The following is a 27,508-nucleotide window of genomic DNA, read 5'->3' on the forward strand; positions in this document are numbered from 1 at the left end:
GATGTAACTTGTGTCTGGATAACCCAAATAATTTCTAATTTGTCTGTGTCCTAAATAGGAAAATGGCAAGTTAATAATGCTGTATACGCATTATTTTGTTTTCCTCTAAATTTAATACAAGTTTAACACTGTCACAGAGACAGATAAAGTTAAATAGCTCAGAAAAACCTTTTGGCTCAGTGGAAAAAAGAACCTTATCAAGCACTAAAAGGAAAAACATCCTAGACAGTAATACGTTCTGTGTGCGTGACTTGTGTTCATACTTTTCCAATAAAAAAACTAATACTTATTCTGCAGCCACAAGCCCCTTGCGGTCTGTGCAGAAGAAAACAAAACAAAACAAACCCCACTGCCATCACATCGCTCTGCTGCCAGTGTTCCGGATGCAAGAAGAGCTGGGCCTTGCAGGTTGGGGCACCCATCACTCCCACATGGAGCAGTCCTGTGCAGGTGGTCACGGAGGAGACAAGGCCTGAACTTGCCCTGCAGTTTGGGGGACCACATTGCTGACTCTGGAAAAGTCACCAAAGTGAGCCTTAGAGAAAGAACATTCATTCTAAAAGGCAACATAAATCTGGATAGAAGCGCCTTTTGCTGTTTCAGCAGGTTTTTCTGGTTTTCTTTTTTTAATTTTTATTACATATTTTGTAGTTTGTGTCCTCCCTCAGAATTTCTACCTGATATATGAGCCTTGTAGGAGCATTTTAAGGATGACAGCAACAGCCTTGATTTTCTTGATTCCTTCTTGCGATCTTTAGAGTCAGCTCATGAAAGCTCAGGGACTAACGAACCGCTTCCAGCAGAAGCAGCGTTTCAGACTGAAGAGCGACCCTGAATTGGGAACATTTCAATACAAAATACAAAAATGTTGGAGATGTTAAATCTTTCAGGGATGAGACTCGGGTTAAGAAGGAGCTCCTAGAAGTCTCACTGGTGGGTTGATTTTGGATTTATTTTGAATGGAGTTTTACTTATGTTAAAGACCAAAATATTCCTGAAATGAAGGAGTTTGAAATAGGAATTAAGTTCTGTGAAGACAGGGCCAGACTTTCTTTGCAGGTATTTGAAGAGGAATATTCTTCATTGCCTCAACACTGTATCTTCACAGCATCCCCTTTTTTTCAGCTCCAGACGAAGGGAGAAGCCGACTCCAATATCGAAGAGGCCACCACATTAACGAGACACTCGCTCAGCTCTTCTTTCTGTCAGACTTTTAAAATTCCTATAGCTCTTTGATTACCTGGTCATCACCACCGCTGGTTTTGTCATTCATCCAAGCTCCCTTGTATGCAGCCAACAGCCTGGGCATCTTTCTCCTGAATCACCGTGCTTTTCACCGGATGATTAGGAAAACAAAACAGGGCTGGCTGATGCTGCTATGCTCTCAAATTCTGATTTCAAGGTGATTTGTGCTCCCTTCCTCCTTGGTTTGTGAGAATGGGAGGGGAAGCAAAAAGCTCTCTTCTTTTGTGTGCTTGGAGCCAAATAAGGAATTAACTTGCCCAGCACAGTACCTGCTCTGGAGTGTACGGTACGTCAGGGGGACAATCAATTTCATGGTTCTATAAAGCTGATTGAAACATGATTACACAGCAAGCCACGGGCTCCCTTTTCTAAGGCTCACCAACCGCCTGTGCTTCTTCGGAACAATTACTAGTGTAGGTGACTTCGGATTGCAGCTGGGACGGACATTAGTTTCAATCTTATCAGGAAGTTTCAGACATTTGGGGTACAAGACTAAAGTTAATTGCACCAAGTGGTACACAAAAGGAATAATTTGAAGAAAGCTATCTCCTAATGAACAGGAAAGAGTTAGTGAACAGGTTAGTGAACAATCCTTCTCCAGTGTTGGACTTCAGAACTAAAGAATATATTTTATGACCAGATGATTGGGTGCATTTTCCATCTTAAAAGTCAGTTTAAGCCAGGCAATTATTGCTACTTACAGCCCTCCCCAGCCCACTAAATTTCATCCAGGAAATGGGAGGAAGCAAAGGCCTTGCATTTTTCCATTCTTGTACTACTACTTTTGGGAGAAGGCTGAGGAGAATTAAACAGCATTTTTGCAAGTTATATTTAAGGCTGGCAACATGTGAAAGACTAAAAGCCCTGAAGAATCAAGTCCTTTAATTTAGTCACAGCACAAGCACAGCATGGTTGGTAACAGTATAAAAAGCCAGAGTGCGGCTCTGGGAATGAATATGGAAGTTAAGCTAGGCAGAGCCCATGAATAAAAGAGGCCCATTTGCTCCCTAGCCTATTTACCGAGAGTCACACAAACATGGAGTCAGTTAAACCTGAATACAAACGCAGACAACACATATACAAGACAGGATATAACATGGTCCTATACCCAGCCTTTCTCTTGACCAGGAACAGGGATAGGAGGGCTGAGAAGTCTCATCTACTCTCCTTCTTGCTCAGACTCCTTCCTCCTGTTCATATTTCCTCGGGACTTTATTGCTTTCTGTTTTCTATAAATACAACCAAGTTTAATGTCTAGGAGAAAGGGAGGAAGAATGGAGTAGGTAACAAAGCAATTGGGAGCGCCTCAGTAATGTATTCAGGCCATTAAGGATTTCATTAGGTTTACTAAAAGGTCATTAATGATAAAATATCTTCTTTTATTTTACCTACTTTCTAAACATTATAGTCTATTCTGCCATTCAAGCTTGCACCCCACTGACATTAATTAGCATGCTATATATTAAGGAGAGTTTTTAATGAGCTGTTATTTCATATGATTTTATTGGAGAGCCTCATTGTTCAGTTTAATAGCAGAAAATGACAACTATAGAAATTGCTTTGATAGGACTGCAGCATTGAGGCGGTTATTCAATCTCCATACTTGTTCCCCAGTTAGTTCTTGATGCTGAAAGCACTGCTTAATATATCTCATAGCTGGTTTGCCATGCTACACTGGGTGCAGGGAAAGCTGTGGGCAATGAACAAAAACCCAGACCAACACAATGGAGTACGACCAACATCACCTACAGCCGCTCGGTTTGCTATGCGCCATAAAGTAACAGAAGCAAGACCCACGTAGGTATAAAATGTTTTTACCACATTTATAGATAAAATATCACTTCTAGCTATTATCGTAGCTGATAGTTGTAAGACCACATGTCTTAAACTATCCATTTGTGCTTATTTTCCAAGCCAAGTGTCTGCCTCATCCTAAGTCGCCTTTCACAATTTCAGACAAAAGCGGCTGAATTAGAAACAAAAGGAAGAGTAAGTCATTCTCCCTGTGCTAAACCCTGGCAGCTGCCAGCATCCTCCTGAAAGCTGTCCCGCTTTCAGCACTACCACCTGAGCAGCAGGGAGAACAGAAATCGGGGAAAAATAGTGACAAACGAGGAGGGCAAAAAGAGAAGGCAAAAAGGGAGGCAAAGGACTCAAAGTGACAGAGATTGGTAATGAAAGTAAGGCACAGGAAACTAAGGCCAAACCCAAACCCATCCTGCCCACTGGATGGATGGCAGGACCACAGCTAAAGACTGGGTGTAATACACACGCACAAAGGACAGCAGTAAGATTAATTTCCAAAAAGGAACCATAATACTGTCATCTCTTCCTTTTGCAGGCGATAAAAAGATCACCTTGACTGGCTTTTCCTCTTTTACACAGTTCCTCACTTGCACCAATTAACGGGATAAAGCCACCACTTCCGAATTTCTCAATCCTATCTATTTGCTAAATTAAGCAATACTTAAGACGAAAGGGAAATAACCATCTTGGAAGGAAGTACAAACATGTATCTGCAGTTTGCTTTCAACTTAGTTAACTACTACATTTTGGTAAGCAAGATATTGTGAGATTTGAATATGGAATTGTTAAAGAGCTTTATCTATATTACCATAACTGCACAGGTACACTGGCACTTGAAAAGATTAGAGGGAAGAAATGAGATTAAGAATCAACTGCTTTCCCAGATGAGCAATAAAGAGCATGTTTGAAAGAAAGAAGAATAGACTAATATTGCGCTTTTTCTAGAAAAGAAAATAAAGCATTGGAAGGCAGAAAGACAAGATGTTCCCATTTCTACAAAAGGATTTTTTTTAATATGAACTTCGTTATAAGAAAGAATAAGTTCTGGGGTTTTTTCAGTTCTTATCACTTAGTTTGGCTTGGAAAGAGCCCAACAAGCACACTAAAATAATTCAGTTCCTTCCTTTAAAAAAAAAAAAAAGTTTTGTTGTAGCCAAATATCTTTTCTCATTTGCATTGGATTTATATTGCTGCAAGTGTATTGGCTTCAAAAGAACAATAAAAAGGTAATCAAAGAAATTGTTGTGCTCAAGGGACCATATTATGCTTTTCTTTCTGGAAAGCTTGATCAAGCAATTTTTTTAAACAGTTGATTCATACTATTTATAACACAAATATACTATTTACCTGGGGGTTGTCATACATTTAAAAAAACCCTGACATCTGACTTTCTTAAAAAACCCTCTCATTTTCTCATCAAGGTGTTACCAGAAACCATAGTATTTAAAAGAGCATCATTAACAAATGCTTCCGAGTTAAGTATAACTTGCAAGTAACAGTGAGTAGCGCACAATTAAGAATCCTATCTAATTTGAAGAAGTTTGTTCAAAAGCTCTTTAAGGTGTTTATTCAGAAAAGTATCGCTAATTAGGAAATCACTTAAACATTTCCTAAGTTTAAGGCTGTGTTAAACTAACTGGGACAGGATGGAGAGAAACAACAGCAACAAAGATCCAGCGGGCTCTTTTCAACAGGGTTTAGCACCCGAGTAGCCAGCCAGCCTGCCTCCGGTGCACCCTCCCTGCTGCTGCCCTCCTTGGATGCAAGGAGCACGAAGAGCCGGCAGTCATCGCCCTAGGAAGTACCGGACAGACAGACAGAGCAGAGCCGCATTCCTATTATCCCCCACATCAGCTTTAAATCAACACAGCTCTGACCGACTTCAGCTCTGCCACAGCGTTTTATGTTTCCAAACGTGATAGGGGAAGGAAAGCCATCCTGTTTCACCAGAGCAGCAGCTGTATACGTTGGCTTCTGTATTACTGTGCACAAGTAAATTAGGTTTTTCTTGCAGCATCAGAGAAGCCACCTTAAACGCCCTGTGTACGGCAGAGGGATCGCTCAAGCACATACTAGAATTCTAGGGCTGACAGGGAGCTTATAAGCCATATTAAACAGCATGGAAGGGGAAAAAGGGCTCTCCGTGGGATTTTCCTGGCTGAAAGAAAAGATATTTCTTGTGACCTTGTGCTCCTCAAATTTCACCGGAAAGCTGTCTCACTCAGCCCTGCCTTGTCCCAGAAAGAGAACAACAGGGTCTGTGGCTGGCATGGCATCCCAGCCTGCTAAGAAAGCTAGCAATGCTCCGATTTACAGCCCTTCTCAATTGCCGAAAAAAAGATAATAAATCTGTGCAATCAGCACGATTCATTTTCCAAATGCTGGCCTGAATCCTGACTAAGTGCGGCCCAGAACGTTGGCAGCATCTCACCAAACTGTCCACCTAGTGCTCAGTAAATACTACAGTCAGCAACCATATAATAAGCAATTTCTCTTCAGCCAGCCCAGCCCTCTTCCAGCGCAATTCTGTACAAAAAGCCGTTAACTACAGGACTAATTTAGCTGGGTATATATGCACAGCTTTCCTTACATGTAACTGAGAGGATGACGCAGCCTACTACAGAGCTGACAGAGTTTCAAACTTAAACAGATTATACACGGCCGCACAGTTTTGTTGCTAGTTTAGATTATTAAAGAATTCTAATTCAACATAGTAGAGATGCAGTAAAACACTTATTCTTCGTATAACTGACTTTCATGGACTCTGGACAAACAACATACTGCAGTACAAGACACCGTATAAATCCAGTGTCAAAGGAAAACAACATCAGTGCTGCAGATGAACAGAGAGTAACATCCAATTGCCTGAAGACTGCATTGTCAAATGCCCGTACAGAAGAGTGATAAAGCTACAACCGAATATACAATCCTTAATTGATCATTTCCTGGGTTTTGAGCACTTAACAGTGTATCCTTAATGTTCTCTTAATGTTCAGCTAAATGCAGCAGCCAGCTGTGTGCAGCATGGACTTCCTCCAGTGCACACTTAGTGAGCTTAAGTGAGAAAGCTTCGTCCCAGGAGTATCGTGCATCCACAGAATGCAATTGAGAAGCTGTAGCATGATTGATTTTCATGGGAACATTCAGAGCCACTTCTCACTGAAGGCAATTTCCGAGAATTGTCATTTTTCTACTATTTCGACTGTAGAGCTTTATATAAATTGGCTGCAAGATTTTGTGGTTGTTGCTTTCCTTCTTGTGGGAGCCATTTTTCACTCCTCTTAACCAAAAAAAGCCTTTAAATAAACAAACAAATGACTAAGTCAAGTTTAGTTCCCAACCCTTTCAGCTTTTCCAGGAAGCCTTTTTTTGCTACACCTTTCACCAGGGAAGATTTTATCCTAAAAATGTCAGGTTTCATGAATAGCTAAAAAGAGCTATGAATAGAAATGCATGCGTATCCATGCAGTGGATAGCTGTCACACCAGATAATCACGCTTTGTGTTATAATAAGTATGCACTTCCAGGGGTCAAAGGTGGAAGGAATTTGCTTCCACCCTATTGTAAATGCAGGCAGTGCATCCCACAAATATTGACCTTACGCATGACCCTCCAAGAGGCAGTTTCCATGTAACGACCTCTCCTGCAGAGAAAAAGTGAGCGAAGTGATCGAGAAGAAATGGCATATTGGCAACTGGAGAGATGATGAAGGGCAGACTGCAATTTTACATGGCAACTAAGAGGATCTGTAACCTCTGAAGTGCAATTTAAACTCAAATCCACTGGGATTAGAGGAACTAGGCTCCAAGCATCCCATTAAAAAGCTGAAATTGTGCATGAAAGGCCCTTATATTATTATTCCTGGCATCTAAATAGAGATTTACAGCATTTCAGAAACAGTGACTGAGAAAACTAGCTAGTTAGAAGCTGCAAATGCATCCTTATTTTTCCCAAGACCCATGTGCAACCCACATGGGACTTAATAATCATAAAGAGGAGAACATAAGTGATTACAAGACTACACCTTACAATGTTTAAAAAGACAGCTTGCGGTTTAAACATTTCCTTTAGGCATGGCTCATTGAAAGGACTTCAACAGTCTGAGAGTCATTTTTCCAGCCAAGGAGCTGAATATACTGTAGCCACCCTTTAAATGCTTCTAGGATTGTAATACCTTATAACAATGCCTTCCCCCAAATAACGCGACAAATATTTTAGACAGGAATGCTAAGTGGTTTTTTTCTTCTTCCTCTTTAAGGGCGAAATAATCTAAAAACTGACAATTCTGAGAAACAGATCACACATGAAAAATGTATATACAAAGGTGAAAGCCAACATCGCTTACTGAGTGCACCCGTAAGCTTCCAGCTGCCCAAATGAACAGTGAAATGCAGATACAAATGTTTTGTTTCTTCACATTTTCAAGATTACGCGCAAAACATCTGGGTCTACACGTATAGCTGAAGCACTTCAATGTGGATGATGGAACAAACACTTGAGACAACCTCATGTCATCTAAAAGCAGGAGAATTTAAGTGTGAAAGCTGGTCCATGACCTTAAATTAGATTGCTTGCTCCTGCAGTCCAATGACACCATAGGTCTTTCTGCTGTCTGATGGTGGTTTGACTTTACACGCACTTAGGATAAAAAAAAAAAAATAAATAAATCTTTGTTGCATGTCTTTGTACACAAAGGCCTTGAAGCTGAACTCCCACACGGTATAAGCATAATAAGCAGCATTTGGTTATTAGGGATTTTAAAGCGTAGCAGCTTTTCAGAGCCAGTAAAAAAAAATTCAACAAGTTGTGGTGCTTTCAGTCTGCCAGGAGACTGAAGCGGGGATGGGACTTATTACAATATTATTAGATTCTGCCACTCACAGCTCGCTCCAAGAGACAGCTGTAATAACGCCTCTTTCATGAATGTCACATGCAAAAACATCTCTGTAGAGCATTCTACCCAAGCCGATGTACCAGCAAAATCCATTATCGCTGTTTAGCTGTGTTTCTGAACACAGATTGATCTACTTGTCTCATGTAAGTACCTACACACCTCGAAGCTACCTGGGGACTTGACTATAGCTAGAGCTCTTCAGCTTTCTCTCCGTTGCACAGCTTACTTGCAACAGCAGCCTATGCATCTCCCTAACGGCTTAGACTGGACAGATCAACAGACACCTCCTAACTCAGCATACGCTCGCGCTGTTACCTGCTTTGCTGTGCTCCCCTAACACCCCCAGAATGAACTGTACCATCACTTGCTTTCTACACGGCTCATATCCTAATCTTTTCAGCATACTGATTAACTGACTTGCAATTCCCGGAGCTTTCCAAGTTCCCTTGAACAAGAGGTTTCTGCTCCCTAGAAACCGACTGCAATTACATACTGATTTGGGGATCTAGAAGGTTCCTTTGTTTAAAAATCCAGCTGTGGCTGTACCCAGTGAAACGATTAATTCTCCAACTGAACGCAGGGGGGTTTTAAACCAGTTTTAAATGCAAGGCTATTGCCACCTTTATTACAAGACTACAATAGCATTTTGAAGGATAAGACTCAGAAGAGACTTGCATGAATCAAAAAGGTTCTTTAAGGTCCTTCCATTTTGTTTAGGCTCTTTAGAAGTATTCAGTCATTATGAAATTAGTGATGCTGGCTGCCAAATGACTTGCTGAAGGTTGCGCTGCTGAATTTCAGCCCAGTTGGCATGTAAGCAGTGCGCAGGCAAACTGCAACAGCAATTTGTGCGATGTGGAAGTCTGCCTGGCAGGGAACTGCAAGAATGATTAGGGATCTGAGAAGAAAATCTGTCCCAAGCAAAAGCAAGTGCGATGTAAGTAGAATAGATAGTGTGTTTATTTGGAAGCATTTTAGAAGCTTACAAACAAAATTTTTTAACAGAACTAGAGAGAAAATACAGTATCCAGATACAATGAATCAGATCTTGAAGCCGATGGTAAGGAAGGAACTATTACTTAGGAGGAGGAGGAGGAGATTTTTTTATTTGTTTTTATTAGAAGGGTTTGTGCCCAAGGGAGTTTGAGAGACCGTCACTTGCACGATAGCTACGTGTGAATCTAGCCAGTTACTTCCAGGTGTAATGCAGAACTTGACACCACTAGCTCAAAATCATAAAGTGATATTTCTTGATTTGTACTTTGCAGGGAATTTTTTTTTTAATAAATGTTGGTGGGTTCTTGGGTTTGTTTCTCCCTAATGGCAGCAACAAAATTGCAGTCTTTCTAGATAGCTGCAAATGTGCTAGCACAGCGCTGAGCCTCCCGGCTCCTCCTGGTGACAGAGCAGCATTGCTGGCGCTGGGCTTCAAGAACGGTGCTCCCTACCGAGGCCTCGTTAGAGTAGCGGCCGCACAAGTTCAGAGTTTGACCTTTTTGCTTCTGTTGTCATTAGAGCCTTCTGCTTGTATCTGGATCGGTACGGTAGGCCACAGACATCTGAAAGAACTGAAAACCGATCAGAGACTAACCGCTAGCTTTTTCTTCCTCTTTAACCAATAGGTCAGCCGAACCCTGTTAAAGCAGTGTAAAGCCATGATGATACTGAAAAATGGCTGAACCCTGTCTAAAACAACACTTCGGAGGTCATTACTACTGAGGAATTACTTTGGTCCTAGACACATGGCATGAAATCTTAAAATAATACCAGTAGAGACAAAGGTGCAGGTTTAAGTATCTCTAGTGGGCTAGGGATTAAGCAAGCAATACAAAGGATGCAACTACCTGGACCATACTGGATGTTTCTCTGTATTTTTAGGAAGATTAAACTTCAACTGCAGGCAGCAGGATGAGGTGCTTCGGTGCAAAGGCCTGTTCTTTATTTACTGAGCAATTTCAAAACCAGGATCTCCTTTCGCTTGGACCAGGCACTAATATTTGCCTGTGATACAGACTCAACAGCCTGACAACTACCCTGAGAACGCTCTGGCCATCTCTCCAGGTGACGTGTAACTGCTCATCTGTATTTTTATCTCCAGCTGATGAACTTGTCTCAGGGTGCCATGAAGAATGGGAATGTGCTGTATGAATTTTCACATGTAAGAAGGGAGAGGAAAGGGAGACATTTTCATTCACGACAACCTTCAGGCTCTCTGGTTCTCCTGGTTTTTAGCACTTGGATTTTCATCCTTTGGGAGATGAGGGGGAGGAGGAAAAGAAGGAAGAGTTTGAATTCACCTTGACTTCTCTTTGGCTTTAGCTGCCAAATATGCACGAAGTCATTATCAGAAAAGAAAAATTTGTTTGTGCCTCCACTGAGACTCGAGCAATGATATGACTTGAGGGGCAAAGGCACCGTCATGATGCATCGCTACCCTGGAGGCATTAAAGTATCTCTATGCAGCTGCTCAGCCAGAAAAGCTACGCAGATTGCTGAAGTCCTTTCAATGAGCTAGGCCCAAGGCAATATTTTAGTAGGAAACTGCCTCTTTAAAAATTAAAACAAGTTATTTTTGCATCATTTGACTTGGATTATTTTAAATGTGTTCCATTATAGGTCACCTGTGTTGCCAGAAAAATAATAAATTTGCAACTGATTCTATTCTACTCTATTTATACCTTAAAAATACAGACAGCTTTATTGCGTAATTCCTTACACAGACACAGGATAGCCTGTAGTACACCTTCAGAAAACATGGAATTGCAAGGGTTAGTTCTGGTCTAGTACAGACAGGTGATATGCAACCTGCACGGATTTCCACAAGTGTCTCAACAGTGACCAACAAAAAATGACTCCTTACTTAGTCAAGGATTATCGCCTGGCTGAAATGACACAAAACTACCAAGAGGAACTTCTATTCATTTATTTAGTCTTGCTCTATCACATTCAATCTACCCTTTGTGAGCCAGCTGGAGGGAAGACCTACAAGTGCAATTACATTTAAGCCCAGGAGCAAGTTGCCATGTCTTGCTCATGCTGTAGTGTAAGAGCTCATTGATGTTAAACCGGCTTGATTCTTCCGTTTGACCGTCACTGTTAGAGACAGCCAGTGTTAGCAAGGAGATCTAGGAGTGACATGTTATAAGACATGCTGTTGCAAACAGAAGCTGGATGGGAAGTGGAAAGGAGCAGAACCTCACTGGTGACGGTCGAGTTGCTTCATGCACCCATGCCTTTTCCAAAATGAGTTTGTACATTCACCCAGCATAAAAGAGAAAGCAAAAAAGGAGTTGTTGCCCCTCTGTATCAGACCATGCTGCACAATTCCACTGTGAGGATTTTTACCCATAAAAGCAAAATTTTTTTTCACTTTTTCTAATCTTACTGTGGTAAATGCTGAACCTGTAAACTGAAAAATGCTCAGCCAGCACTGGTGCATTGCTTTCCGCTCTTTAATAAAAGTGCCTTTACCTTTTCTTGTAGGACTGCCTCTCATTTTACACGATCCTCTAAAGCAGTCCTCCTTTTATATTTCTTTTCTGCATATTTGGGTATACACGACATGGATACAGTCTCACCAGAAGCACATGACAACAGTAACGCTTTCTTACCTTAACAAGGAACATCTCCTCTGGTACACTCCAGAATCACATTTAATTTTTTTTTTTCATCCAGTATAGGATGGTCAGTGATCACCCCATAACCTGCTGTATATTTTGTTTGGCAGCAGGGAAAGTGGTTGGGCTAGATAGATCTATCATTGAAAGATTCAATAAGAACACTATAAGATAAGACTTAATGGCTATATTCTGCTGAGATTGCCAGGAAATGTTATGACTATTGGAAAGGCAGAGAGGAATTAGTTGCAGTATTTAGGTATAAAACCTAGCAGAAGTTTACCTCAAGAGAAAAAGGAAAGAAAACAGACTTTGGAAATACTGCAGAAGAAAAAGGGCAGGAATTGAACACTTGAGACATGGGGGAATCTATGGCTCTCATGTTGCCACAAATATTGGTGAAGAAATCTCTTCTCTTTTTTGAACTGGAAAACTTTTTCAGTGACAGCAGCAGACTATCTTGAAGATTCTTATCTATTTTAATCAGGCTTCTTCTAGCACCTGCTGAAATCTCTCAGAGCTCAAGATTGGCTTAAACACATATGAAAAGGGCCCTGTGGCACGTATTCCTTGACAACAATCTGTTCTCCTCACCTCATAGAGTGTAATGATGCCATTTGTCTCATTTGGAGGCTTCCACTGAACATAGATCTTCTCTTCAAAAGGTCCTCCCTGGATGGATTCCAAGGGAACAGGCCCAGGAACTACGGGGAGAAAAAAAAACCCCAAACTATGTTAGAAGTTACTACCACCTCCAGTTGCACACACATCAGAAGACACCAAGAGGCCATCAGACAGGAAGTTCAGAGCTGAAAATAAAAAAAATAAAAATAACATAATAAAAAAACCCCAACAACCTCAAGGCACAACCATTACCAAGGTACTATCAATACGAAAAGCCTATTCTCAACCTTTGGTTCAAATAAGAATACCTTAATCTAACTACTAAGTGATAAATAAAATCAGAATCCATGACAATATATAGCTCATTTCCATACGTCCTTATTCCAGCACAGCACCAGCAGATAATTTAATTTGTCCTCCTCTGCCCACACAACAGCAAAGCTCCATCCACCTAAACAGCCAGACTGCACCTTGGCATAAAGATGCTACTGGGCTGTGCACTTTTATCAATATGAAAGACTGACTTCCTTATAACAATGTAAGATTTATATTTCATTATGGCTACAAGGCCAGCTAAAAAAATCCACCTACTCAAGCAAAATTTTATGCTGTGGAAGATAACTAACTAAATGCACTCCCAAGCTTGCCCAATACAACCCCTGTTCATTTTTCTGAAAGATCTGCCATCTTCTTACGTCCCCCCATATGATATACTGGACTGCAAGAGCCACTTTCAGCTGAGAGAAACTCAGGACGGCAACTCCTTACAGCTCTGGCAGAGGAAGAACACTTCTTTTTTAACACATTAGACAGAATGGGGGCTTGTAGTCTATTAGAGTCCTTGGTCTGAAATAGCTCAGATGGGATAATAACGCTTTAAGCTTTCCATCAGCACTTCTGGAAAACAGTTCTTTTGTATCAAGAACGGAAGAGTTAGCACCAAATTAATTTAGCTTCTGAGATTTATATATAACGCACCCTCCAGAAGACCAGCATTGAGAATACGATACACTCTGGAAAGGAAGACATTATATTTCTTTTAGGGACAGTGATGTGAAGGCGCAAGGAAAAACAACAAATGCCAGGATTACATTTGCCCATATGATAAAGGAAGCTGCTCTGTGGGTCCTGGGTAGCTCAGAACATGACTTCTACAGAATTAAACCTATTACTGTTGGGTAACTGCTCAGACTGGCGCTTGTCATTTCCAAGCACTTCAGGGAGCCCTGCCCTTTCAAGAACATGGCTGTGAAACAGAAATTACTTACACCTACAAATTTTACTTGCATAACACACACACTGTCCAGAGAAGCCATTTATAAGTCCTCATGGGAGAAAGGATTATATTGTTATTTACAACTTGAAAATATTAGTCGTACCCCCAAAACCAAGCAAGCAAGCAAACCAAACATAACTCACCATCTTCCTCAGTCTGCACAACCAACTCCTCACTTTCCATTTTGCCCTCCGGGTTAGAGAGGGCTAACCTCAGTCTAATGGTCATGAAGGGCCGAAGACCTCGCAAGGTGTAGTGGGAAGAAGTTTGGATGAGTTCCTCCGCCTCAAATTTTTGCTGGTTAAACACATACTGGTACTGGACTGTGAGATTGTAGCTGTGGCAGCGGGTCACTGCATAACCAAAGGGCTCCCACTGCAACGTCAGCTGCCGGGAGCGAATATCAACAACTTCTACGTTTTGCGGTCCATGGACAGGATCTGTGAAGCAAGCAAAGAAGAAAAGAAAAAAAAAGTTGACATCAAAAGAAACCAGTCATCCATCAACAGGCTTCCTTCCATATTGCCAGAGTATCTAACTACTTCACAGTTCTGAATGTTCTTGTCTTTACAATGCAAAAGTGATACGGAAATTAATGTCCGCTCCACAAATGTATTCTAGCTCCCCATTTTTCCCTGAAAAATCCCCCATCATAGGGCCCTGAGCAGTGGTCATGCTCCCAATTCTTGTGAAACCTCACAGAATCCAGCAATGGCAGCATGATTCCCGTCAGTTTAGTAGTGTGAAAGTCACACTTTCTTCCTTACTCCTCAACAACAACAAAAAAAAAAGTAGTTGATGGTATACTTGAAGTCTTGAAGTGCCTAAATACCTTGGTGAGTCCTGCCTTAAGTGATGTAAATACACAGGAAATGGCTGCCAGAGTAGAAACCAACTCAAGTCTCTCAGCCTTCAAGTTAGGTACCTAACCTGATAGGTACCTACACCCTCCTGCTGACCCTAAACCCATTCTGCTCAGAGACTAAAGCACAAGAGTGTAAGAATCAAGCTTAAGAGCCTGACTGTTAGACTTCAACATCCCAGTGCTACTGCCTGCCCCAATTTTTTAAACTCTTGACTGTTTTGGCAATGGGGCATACGAGCAGATCATGCTACTCCTTGAGTAAGTTTTCTGAGTCATCTCAACCTCATGCCAATAAAACTTTTATTTCATATCATATCAACGCCTTGGCCCCATCAAAGTTTCATTGCTCTTTATTATTCTTTCTACAGTATCTGACTGAGGTACAGTTTGAATATTCATGTGTAGGAATCATTTTCACCTGCTGTTCCTTAATTTATTTTTAACAGCATAACTCAAATGTTCTGACTACAGGCTCTGCCCTTTATATAAAATATAAATGCATGCACCACTAGACATGCAGATATAAAGAATGAGGGATGAGTGAGTAAAATCAGTGTTTGAGATATGTCAGATGGCAATACTACTACACATGTCATAGTTTGTTTATCTGACATTTCTTCAACTTTTATAGCTCATTTGCTTCTTTGCTCAATATATATCTAAGCAAGGTAATTAAAAAAATACATATTTTCACACAGAGTTTCTTGATTTATAGCACAATTTAGTGTCTCGCCCACTTCTCATGTTCTCTCACGACTTCAACCTATGAAAGGAACAGAACATTTTCATGGAAACAAAAAAAGTCACAAGGACTCCCAAATACTAGTTACACTTCTTGGAAAGATAATTAAAGTGGAGAAAAAGCCTTCTAGTAATTCTTGAAAGTAAAGCATGCACCAGCCATACTGACTTCAATCTACTAATGCATAAGCAGAAAACACACTGTAACAAGCAGCATATTCTGTATTACTTCTAAAAAAACCCTAGCGACTGGCAATGGGAAAATAGCTACTTCTGAAATGAACACTATTCTGAATCTTTATATAGATACAGACACACATGCAGACACTTTTGAAATACGATGGATATTAAAAGACCAGGGGTCTAAAGCTAGCAACTGGTTTAGGATTCCATGTAAGTCACGTCACTCCCTTAGTATCCAGAAAACACCTCTTAAATGAGATTCTTCAGTACTGTGTGTGTCCAATAAAAAAAATATTTAGAAATCAGAAAGTTTGTATGCATAAATATACGCATATCTACTTAGCATTAGGTGATAATCATTTCTTTACTATAAACCCATGAAAAGAACATCTCTGTAGATGAACTGTATACATAAGTATGGTGAACGAGTTCTGTGAAATCTTTCAGCCTCTGAAAATGTAAAGGTAAGCCCAAGCCTTGCTCCAAGATGCACTGAAAGGAAAGAAAACCAAAAGCAGATGCTTGTCCCTCTGAACTCTCCGCTACACCAAGTAACCAACTCCAGACCCCAACCCAGAATGCGGCTGAGACACGGCAAAAACACTTCATGCCAAGACACCGAGGCAGCTGAAGATGGCAATTAACCTCCATATAAATGCTATACTGTTTTTTTCAAGTTACAGTTATTTTCTTTAAGTCAGTCATGTTATGGAATGAATGGGTAATTAGAGGGTGGTTGGTTTATTCGTGTCAGATGTGCTGACTTTATCAGTGGGTAAGGAACAACTCTGATTCAGCATCATCTCACCAAGTTGTATGTCCAAAACCTGGACTATGGGAGATTACCTGCATTTATTAGCTTGCTTTCTCATCTTGTTCCCATTTGCCCTTTCCGTTCTTACCCAAAACCGTAAGTCTTGGAAGCTGCCTTGTATCAACCAGTTTCTAATTCTACTCAAAATTTTACCGTAGATGCTCCAAGATACATCTTTAGTTTTTCAACACAATCTTTTCAATAGAGTAACCGGCCTATTAACCACAGATGACTTTAAGTTACCAAGTGAGAAACTAAAATACAGATTCCAAACATAGTCCAGACCCCACTGCACAATCACAGAATATACCACATTCTCCCAAGGCTGATAATCCTAAATTGTGAGATTTTTCAGTGAAAAAATGAGATCATGACGCTGTAGTTCATAGCGAATGAGGAAGGGGATGCGGGTTTCAGGAATACCCATAGCCTGAGGAGTCTCTGACAGCAGGGGCAGAGACTTGACATCTAATGGCCTTCTAGATTTTTGAGCAAAGGGGGGATAATTAAGTAAGTAAAAATATTTAAACTATGTTCAGAGAGGAAGAAACCAAACTGGAATTAAATTGACAAACAGAAGCTGGACCTGGAAACCTTTATATTCTCTCTGGCTCCCGTCTCTCAGTTTCAATCTCCTTTTTCTGAAAACTGAGACTATGTAATTTTGACAATGTTTTCCTGTTGCCACACTGATTTCCTCTGCAGCATAAGCCATTGAAACTCATTTTCAAAGATGAGATTTTGTACTGTCGTTTTTAAAGGACAGTGGTCCTACTACCTTCTCCATTTAATTCCTTCCACATTTTAGCTTTGTTAAGGATACAGTCTCAAAAGGTCTGTAGTACCTATCCCTGGGACCCTACTGTCTAACATTGCCCATTTTTCATTATGTTCTAATGACTTGTTTTCCCCCAAAAGAAACAAGAAAGCTAAAAATGTTTATAATTGACCTCTAATCCCCTAGTAGTGGTGAATATTTGAAACTGGACAAACTCAATTTTTGTATTCTTGGAATTACAGCTTCCAAATAACGCAAGAGAAAACCTGAAAACTATTAACCTTGCACTTAGCTAGTGTAAGAAAAGCTGCCAATATGTATCTCAGCTTCACCTGTACAAAAATACCTACCAAAGCAAGACAGAAACAGACTGGCCCAATTTGAATACTTAGAGATCATATATAAAAAGACATTAGTGTAATCTGCATAAACCAAAGTAAAATTTTCTAAGTGTCCTCAGACCTTGGAAAAAACAAAGAGAATTCTTAAGAGGCAGGAGCAACGAAACAGCTGCTACACTGATCTATTAAAACTAGTCTTGAACCCATGCAAATATAATTCCAGTCTCTGGGATTTCACTGTGCAAATGCTGTACTTTTATTTCAGGCTGGTTGAGCTCTTGTGCTGGTTTTGGCTGGGGTAGAGATAATTTTCTTCCTAGTATCTAGTATAGGGCTACGGTTTGGATTTGTGCTGGAAACAGTGTTGATAACATCAGGATTTTTTCATTATTGCTGAGCAGTGCTTACACAGAGTCAAGGCCTTTTCTGCTTCTCACCCCACTGCACTTCTCAGCTGGGAGGGGACCCGGCTGCGACAGCTGACCCCAACTGACTAAAGGGATATCTCACACCATATGACGCCGTGCTCAGCATATAAAGCTGGGCGAAGAAGAAGAAAGGGGGGGACGTTCAAAGTGATGGCGTTTGTCTTCCCAAGTCACCGTTACGTGTGATGGAGCCCTGCTTTCCTGGAGATGGCACTCAGCAGGCCAGGAACCTTTCTGAAGCACTTACGATGTACAAGCAGCCCAAACGGAAACAAATTCTCCCAGTGATCCTTCAGCTGTGCTCTGAGTCCTTAGTCCAGGTAAGCAGACATTTTTGGCCTAATGGTGACCTGCAATATTCAGAGGCTGCATTTTCTGCTATCACAATTTTACAGAAAAGTTGACTTTTATGGCTGGTTTTGCTCTTATTGAGTGTTACAGAGCTCATTTTGTTCACTGTAGTCTTCTTGCTGAAGGTGAGGTGTAGAAAGGCAAAGGTTGATTTAGATTATTAATAACAATTGTCTCTGCTTTATACCCCTCAATCAAAAGAAGAACAGAGAGGAAAGGAAGCAACGGTGAAACACTGGGGTTTGAACATGAAGCTCAAGTTGAGCAGTGAAGTTAAATAGAGACAAGCGGCTGTTGCCCCCAGGTTAATGACCTGCTGCAGGAGCCTAATTGCAAGAAATTGTTGCTGTCAGTAAAGACATGACATTGAGCGGAAGATGTCCATACTTGTCTGAGGCCCCATGCCCATGTCTCCTGACCCTGTGGAGAGCAGGAGACAGAGTTTATTAGCAATGCAGGTGTCCAGTGATTAAATTCTGTTTCCCAGCAGTAGGTTACAGAGACCGAGAAGGCACAAAGGGAAGAAAAATGAGCGCGACAGCATCTTTCTGTGAGTCCTGAACTGATGTCTTCTGATACAGAAAGAGAAGGAAAATAGGTGAGAGTCTGATTCCTGCCTTCCCCTCAGCACACCCACACCTGAGTCGTCAGCCAGTCACTCCAACCAGAGCAGGCCAACCAACATCTGGGCACCCCAGTAAGGTCCCCATCCCTTCCTCCTAGGCAGACTGCGAGGAGACTAGGAGAAGCCTGGGTGCGCTGATAGCTGATCAAAGACCAAAACTTGTGTTCTCCCAACTACCACCATGGTATGACCTCTCTCTGTAGCCCAGAAAATATTTAAATTCATTTTAATTTACAAAATACAAATTTGGTAGTATCACAGAATGGTTGAGAACTTCATAGGGTATTTCACTCCCACAATAACTTGAGACAGTGGCCACTTTTCATGCAACAGCAACAAAACTCCTACTGACGGTGAATCAGCGGTTAGGGTGTTTCCTTTGTGTTTTTCAAAGACATTGTTCTTGTTCTACAGATGGAAAACCGAACGGTAAGTTGTCTGACAATGATTTCACTCCAGGTATCAGATTAGAGCTGAACCCTTCTCTATCTCGCTTTTATTCCCTATTCCTCCTCTTCCTCCTTAAATTTCCACAGGATGAAACAAGTCCGAGGAAACATACCTACTATCAGAAAACACAGCAAGATAAACAGAGAAAAAGGATTCGAGTGGTTTGCCTTAAATGCACAATTCAAGTCTGTGTGATGGTTCAGGATAAAACAACCAGCTCTACAGCGCGTGCTGTTCAGCTCTTCAAAGAGATCCTGACAGGTGAGTTGTTCTATAAACACCTTCCGTATCAATGTCCCATACGTGGACACTTCAGAATGACGGACAGCTCTGTCCCCCCCTGACGTGCAGCATGTCGTTCTGTGACAGAGTTCCTTTGCTGAGCGTCACAACTCACGCAGCTGCTGCCCATCATATTTCAATGCCTTCCGAGCCTGAATGTGGTATAAATGCCTTTTCAGACAAGACAGATAAAAACACTGATTAAACAGAGTTCATTAGTCTTTCAATACTACAAAAGTGTTTTGGCTTTGCCCTTTTCTGCAGAAATAACATCTCTCTAATACTTGGATCTAATGTTTATTTTTTTTTTAAACCAGTTTGGATACCATCACCGGTCCAACGACAGTGCAGACAAAGCTGAAAGCAGGCAATTATACAGAAATGCATGTTCTGAGAGAAGACTTGCAACAGAGAAAAGAGGAAAAAAGGAGTGAGACTGATACAATAAAATCACCACAGAACACACAACCTGTTTGTTGAGATAGCTACAATCAACTAAACCCCAAGTCATAACACAAAGAAATAGATGTCATTACAGCTGAGGAACTAAAATAGGCTATTTTATGGCAATCTCTGAGCAATGAAGAAGGAGGAGCCCTGCCACACAGATGAATCTATTACAAAAGAAAGATGAAATAAGTTAGATAATGGAGTATGTGCTTCGATAAGCCAGGGACTGAGCTCTCTCAACAGTTAACATGATCATTTTACTTCAGTTCACAGCACATCTTCTTCATTTTTTGATTGATCTGGTTTTGTTTCAGTTGCAAATTTTACTTTGAATTCTGCCCTGAAAGAAACCCAAGATTTAAAAAAAAAAAAAAGCGAAAATATTTGATACATTACAAAACCCATTAAACAACCTCTGACCTCACAGTTCAAGCTTGTTAAACAAAACAAAACAAAACAAAACAAAACAAAACAAAACAAAAAAAAAAAAAAAAAAAGGAAAAATTAACCCAAATGCCTTTAAACTGAGCCCGGATCTATCAGATGTTTGGGAAACTGGGCAGACCTTTCTGTGTTACAAAGCGTGCCTGTCGCGCTCACAGACTCAAAGTCCACGGGCTGGCACGTGCCCAAGGTCGCACGAAAAGCAAAGCACCGGAGAGCAGGAGCACAACCCGCCAGCGCCGCCCGCTACCGACGCCTGCCACAGCACTACCTACCTGTGCTTGCTCCAGCTCACATCCAGAGCGGAGCTGCCAAATCTTCACTTGTAAACAACTTCAAGATAATTAAGCACTGCTTTTTAAAAAAGGTTTATTAGCATCTGTTTAAATGGATGGTTTTTTTCCATTATATTATGAAATGGTAAAATGAAAGCTTTCTTCCCTCTTATACCTAAAATTATTGTTCCCTAACAAACTTAAAAATAATAATTTAAAACAACAATAAAGGGTAATTACTGGTTTTATTAAAACAATCTATCACGGATACGCATAGCAGTGGTATTCCATGGCTGAGAACAAAATGTACGTTATTGAGCATTTTGATGATTAAATACAAAAGCATAATTAAATATGCTAATGAAAGTGAGATTACAAAGCAGGTAAACCACTTGGTTTTTGTCAAACAAAACTAAAATGTGTGTTTTTTACAAATTTATTTTATTATGTATAAATAAAATATTTATTTTAACTATTTGTTTCACTATCGCGCATGTGCATTTATTTTTATTACCTCGTCCTCTGTGTACTTCTGCTGTTACCTTCAAATGGAATAAGTGGAAGAGATTAGAATAACATATAAGCTAGTTCCTGACAAAACATAAATTATCTCCATAAAAATAAATAAGGTAAGCAAAATAGTAGGTAAGAGAGAGGCTTCCTCTACACAGCTATGGGTCTGTTGCATTATTCTGAGCAGCAGAGAGAAAAGCATTACTCTTGCAGATAGGCTTTCCTTCATTTGTAACTGTGCCTTCCTTTTATGTCTGTGCAATCTGCAAGATAAATTCTCTATGTTCTTTTGGAAGCCTGTCTTAAGCTAAAAAAAGTTAAAATTTCCAGTTTAACTTCTAGATCTAACAGAAGGAGCTACCAGTTGACAAAACATTGGCTTTGTGGGCACTATTGAAATATCCTACTTGCCCTAAAACACTTGAGGCTTGTCCATTTTTCTCAAGATTCAGGAGCAGCAGCGACCCCCTCTTTCACCAGCGATGGGCAGTCATACATGAGGAATCTCTGTGGGATGGGGACTAGCTGATTCTCTGTACCTGATGACATCTAAAGGGATTTTCTCTCTACAGCATGCCATATTGGCAGAAGAAAAAAAAAAACCTCAACATTTTCAATTGCTAAGCATGCTAAAATTGGATAATTAGTTAGAGCAAAGCAGAATATGTCACAACCGTAATAATAAGGTTAGACAAATGGGGAGTCCTCAGGAGCGGGTGGTTAGAAGGGCAGGTAGTGGAAAAGACAGAGACTGTAACTCTATGTCAACCAGTTTCTTCTCCCAGTTATTCCCTTAACTAGACCAAGAGCCTTTCAAATTCCTGCAGCTGAGTACGGGTTGGAATATATTCCAGAAACACATTTTTAGAAATGGTCTAGATACAATTTATGGCCAGCTGCTCTAATTTCATGCTCATGTCTTCCCTCCACTAGGGTGTTGAAGTCAGCAATGCAACGCCATTAATGCCATGGATGGTTAGCTGTTATGTGAATGTACATATTTGAACAAATGTTCATTTCAAAATGCTATAGACACTCTTTGGGATAGTGGAGGACAGATAAAAGTTTGCTCTGAACAAAATCAATGCACTGCATTTAGCCCAACAATCGCCCTTTTCCTAGGATATGGTTGCACTTTTGACTCAAACAAAAATAAAGCAGAATAACTTTATGCCAGAGGAAAATGTGAGAAGAGCAGAGTGTGAGGGGCAGGACCAGCACTTCTTTAAGACCATTTATATCTGACCCCCGTGCCACTAAGAAAATACTCTTGAAGGATTTCAATACAGGCATTATGTATGAGAAAATACAGATAAACCAGTTCTTCAGAAACACTGTCAAGCCTATAAAGAGAGTGTAGCTTCTAACCCAGCTAGGACTCTTAGTGTAATCTGAACATACAGGCCATAGTGTCAGGATTACAGCAGCCTTGTTAATACCCCCCAACACACATTTTTAAAAGTCTCATTGAAATCCAAGTCTGTCTTTTAGCCCAAGTATACCTTTTTAAACTCAGCAACCTTCGTTTTTTTAAAATGCAACTGGATTAATTGCCTGCTCAGAAAATGACTCAATTCTAAACAATTCCAAATTCTTCCTAATACCTGTCATCTCATGGCCCCACTGTACGACTACAGGTTTCTAGTATCAGACATGCTCAGGGTTTGCTCACTGTTCCATGCCCAGCACTGCAGGAGACATCAATCTGCAGCAGCCAAGGCTCTGTTCCTCTGCAAGGAGGCTAAGGAATTGGTGAACTGCCGATTTTATCCGGGAGAACTTCAGATCACTTGCTTCATAAACTTTGAGGAACTTCTGGGTTTATCGTTTAAAAAAAACAAACAAAAAAGCCCTCAAACCCACAAACAGACCCTCAAGAAGTAGGATTGTTCCCCAAAGATTATCAAATTATTGCTGCTCTCTTTTGCTCAATACTATCTTCTAACAGAAAGCTGTAACTTCCCATTCCCTGATCCCTATTTGCTGTGCAGGCCTGGACACATCCTTTAAACTGCCTCTCAGCTCATTTGCATAGCAAAGGAAGCGATTAGCAGTCAGCTACAGTTTTACAAGAGTATTAGCACAATTTAAGGAACAGTCACGGAAGTCACTTCCAAGGGACATCACTGCATGAACTTGTGCACAGGGCCACAGGCAGGCACACATCCTCCCGCCACACGGCCAGTTCTGCCTGAGGAACATCTGTAGCTCCCTCAGAGAATGAAACTAGAGTCTGCCACGAGGAAACTTTCTTCAAGCAGTCTTCAGAAGGGAAAAAGATGAAGGACGTGATGAAGGGCGTAATGAAGACCGATATCCATGCAAAGCGTGTTGGTGTTCAGTTTTTAAGCTTCCCTACAAAGTCCTGTACTAATGATGTATTTATCTTGGAACTAAAGCCTGAGCTCTGGTTTTAATGAGTACAGGAAGGTCAGCTCTAATGGACCTAAAGGTATAGGCGTAGCAATGGACTGTCTATATGACAGAAAATGGTCATGTCCTCATTTACAGGCACATGGAAATGTAGAGGCAGATTTACAGCTCTGCTTACTTTCTTCATCTCTCATAAGTAGCAGCAGGGAACTGGTCTTCCACTAGCTAGCAAATTTGATTTACTGTGACCAAAGAGCTCTGTGTTACTACAAGCAATAACTCTGACATAAAACCGAGCCAGCCAGTGGAAGATCTTGGGCTGTCTGTTTGCACATGGATCACAGCTGAAGTGAAGCTGGATTGCAGAGAGCCACATCTGGTTCTGGGGGTGCACTGCCCTCATCTTTAGGTTCTGAAACATAGACAGTGAAACAAGGTTTATGGCACTACTTAAAATTACAACACTAATGAGCAAGTTAGTCATGCCCTAAAAGTTAGGGAAAGTCTCGTTTGTGCACATCAAGATCTTTATACTATAGAATGTTTTTTTCTGGGTGAATTAAATCTCTTGCACTGGCCATTTCTTACTGCATATATATATATACATATAAAAGAAAAAGAACTAAAGTGGAAAGAAAGCAGTGTGTTTTGTTTTCAGCAACTATAGCTTGATTCTTTGCTGCCATGGCTTTAACAACAAAGCTAGAAGGAAGTAGATGAGCATTCATGTGTGAAAAAAAGCCTATGTTTTTAACAGAATTAGGCAGCTGAGCTCATTTCCAGCCCATTAGGATCAGTCTATGAGACAGTGCTGCCAATGAAAGCGCAAGAGATTAGTTTTCCCCTCACTAGCTTAAGCAATGCTCTGGGCGCCAAATACAGATCACGACACTTTTCAGGGATATTGCAAAGCTCATGCAGGGAACTGATCCAGATCCTGCCTTTCAATTTTTCAGCAAAGCCATTTCCACACAAATGCACCACTGTGCCCTGGAAGAGTTTATTTTGAAATGGAAAGAGGAGAAAGGAGGTAGATGCTTATTGGAAATCCATTTGCTGAAAGTGTGTTAAGGAAAGCTACAAGTTTCTAAGAAAAGATCTGTTAATATGTCACTGAAGAATTCCAATAACTACTGCCACAGCTTGGCACCACAGGTCTGCAAGCTGTAACAGCCTTTATGGTGAGACACACTTTTTGTTCCTTTAATATACCACTGAATTTATATAAAGAAAATACTGTGTTCCTAATTTCATTTTCCTCTAATATTCCTACCTAGAACAAGTGCTTTTTGAAAAAGTCAGTTTGATGGTTGGTTGTCCTCCAACTGTTAATGATTTCCTTCTGTTCAGAGCAGAGGGCAAGAAAGAAGGGCAGAGAAAAAATAGTTACTGCTTTGCTATTAAAATAACAATATTCCTAACGGGGATCTGTCAGCATTTGCTCCCTAGATGGTTATAATTTATCTCGAGAAGCAGAAGTTTAGAAACATCAGGGATCTCCAACTGGCATCCATTCAGCTCTACTCTCTCAAGATTTACAAACACAACCGCTTTCTCTTCCCTCTTAATTTTCAGAAAATCTCCTATGAAACTTAAAATCCAAGAGCATTACAGCTACAAAACGAAGCAATCAAGGTTGGGTCCAGTCAGAATTAAGGCTGCATGCACAATGTGAATGTTGTGTTACCTGTGCCTATGCACTGTGCCCAAGGACTTCTAGAGAATTTTGGCTGTGGTACCAGGGGACTCAAAACCAGCCCACCTAAGCCCCTCAGCATCCTGGTGTCTTACGGCAGCCCAAGCCTCCCTTTAAGGGTAAGAGGCTACACACACACAAATACACGTGTTCAGGCCTGACCATCACATCACCCAAGCACCTTTGTGCCTCTTGGCCATGTACCACTATACTGAAATAGTATTTTTGCCCACAGGAGCGCTGCCTCGCCCAAGCACACAAAACATCTTTAGCTCAATGTAAAACAGATGCAAGTGTCAAAACAGCCTGGCAATTCAGTGAACTAAGTAATGGTCTGACTAGCAGACAGCAGTAGATTGCAGCCATTTATGTCTTCATCTGTGCCAGTGGGTAGCAAAAGAACCACAAGACTTCATTCTGGTTATGGATGAGAACATTTTCTACCAACCACCTGCTCTACTCCTTCATTCTTCCTTGCTCCATCCCACCCACTATCACCGTTTCTTCTGCCTACCCAGCCCAGTCTTTTTGCCACTCCAGCACTTATTCCATACTCAAAGTCCTCAACTACATCTGCTCCTAAGACTTCTTATTCCAGTCCGAGTTGCCAGCCCATCCCAATCCACTCTCCTTCAGGGAGTGCAGCTCCTCATCAGACTGGATTCCTGATCCCTGTCAGCCACTGGGTCTTAGTCTTAGACCTTGCTCATATGTTCCTCCTTCATCCTTAAAAGACATCCCAGCTCCCTCTCCTGCTCTTCATGCCCAGCTGCCCTACATCTTTCCCACCCTCTTCTCCCAATTCCTCTCTAAATCCACTGTCCCATTTCCCTTCTGCCAACACATCTCATCAGCTCTAAGTTCAAGTCCAGCAGATTTCTCCTCCAGACTGACTGAGCACAAAAGGGAAACCATTTTCGCTAGAGGATTAAGGAACCTTTCACTTCTAGTATCAAATTTAACCTTGGAGAGGACAAGAGCAACCTAGAGCAACTGAAGTCTTTTGAAAATTTAGCTGTTACCATCTGTGAACTTTCGACTGCTTACACATGGACTACAATTTTTCCACTTCATCTACTTCAATTACACAGATTGTGGTGGGTTTTCATGTTGACGGGAGGAAAAAAAGAAAAAAAATCCAGCAATACCCCCAAAAAACCCGACCACACTCCAAAGGGAAAGGTGAGCCTTAGAGATACATCAGTTGCTTCCTCCAGAAGATGTAGGCTTAAGCTTAAAAATTGAATAAGCATGAGCAAAAACTATGCTGCCTTTATCTCCTTCCTGGAAATGGCTGAAGATTTCCAAAGTGTTCATCATGCCAGAGGTTTGCTTACCTTTAAGATCTTCAGCCAAAATGACAAAGTTTGACAGGCCCAAAAGAGATGGTCCTTACGTAGGACCCTAGAAAGTTTCAGGCAACGGATCGTACCACCTGCTCCACCTCCAACCCTCCCTGGTATTTTCTCTTTGCTTCACAGTCTGGGTTATGGAAAGGGCCTTAACCTATATCCTGAGGCAAACTTCCTGCGCAGTCAAAGCTATATACAAGAGAGTAACATTCAACTTGTTTTCATATTTAGGCTTTAAGAACCTGGAACATGGATTCACTTTCTCCATGTGCCGATCATAGCAGCTCACACAGAGGTGAGGGGGACTATCAAAATATTTATTAAAGAATACATATGAAATTATTAAAAATAATAATAATAGATTTTTAAAAATAATATAAGATCCAAGATCACTGGAAAACACTGCAGAGAAAAGGAATACAAAGGACCCAAAATTCCTCCGCACATCACAGCCAAGGTACGAAAAGACTCGACAGAGGAAGCTTGCCTAACAACTGCCTGCATTCCTACTACGCCTAACGGCAGCGCTAGCCCTTTGCTTTCTGTATACTTCCCAAAAGAACACAAAAATAAAGAGACAGGAACTGGCTCTCAGCACTCAATTAAGATTTAGGACGTCAATCAAAGGAGGTTAAAAGCTGTTCTTGTTTTGTGATATTCAGAGTGTATCTGCCTTATTCGTTGTCTATGTTCTCCAATCTAGACATCACTGTCTGTTTTAAAGAGTACAAGACCACCTAATAGAAACCTAACAGCTTGAGGAAGTAATAGGTACCGGTATACTCATCAAAATAAATTCTCCTGTGAGAGCAGTTTATTGATTTGTATATTTGACTCTCTTTGGGATTATTGTTGAATTACTTTTATCCTCTGAGATGAAAGCAGCTGAATGTACATCAAAAGCAGATAAAAAAAGTCGCATGTTTCAATTTTTCTTTTTTTTTTGCATCTGCTTAATATCCATTACAGATCTGATTTTCAAGAGAGCCCTGTGAGAGCAACAGTGGTGAGTAACTCCATCAGACATACAGCTTCATCTACATTTTCTCTAATTATTCTGGCTGAAGCTAGCATCTTTTCTATAA

The 27,508-nt window shown here is 40.8% G+C and overlaps 1 protein-coding gene across 1 annotated transcript in view; it reads right to left on the minus strand.

The window, feature by feature from the left end:
* Window positions 1–27,508, minus strand: part of PTPRT (protein tyrosine phosphatase receptor type T) — a gene marked incomplete at both ends in the record, with an annotated part of 468,324 nt that overhangs the window by 141,222 nt on the left and 299,594 nt on the right. Inside the window, 2 exons of the mRNA XM_082325617.1 lie at window positions 12,157–12,266; window positions 13,606–13,902. Of these exons, the coding sequence (XP_082181743.1) occupies window positions 12,157–12,266; window positions 13,606–13,902 (407 nt within the window). The remainder of the gene's footprint in view (window positions 1–12,156; window positions 12,267–13,605; window positions 13,903–27,508) is intronic.

Source organism: Platalea leucorodia (assembly GCF_965183815.1).
Source record: "Platalea leucorodia genome assembly, chromosome: 13".
Lineage (NCBI taxonomy): Eukaryota > Metazoa > Chordata > Aves > Pelecaniformes > Threskiornithidae > Platalea > Platalea leucorodia.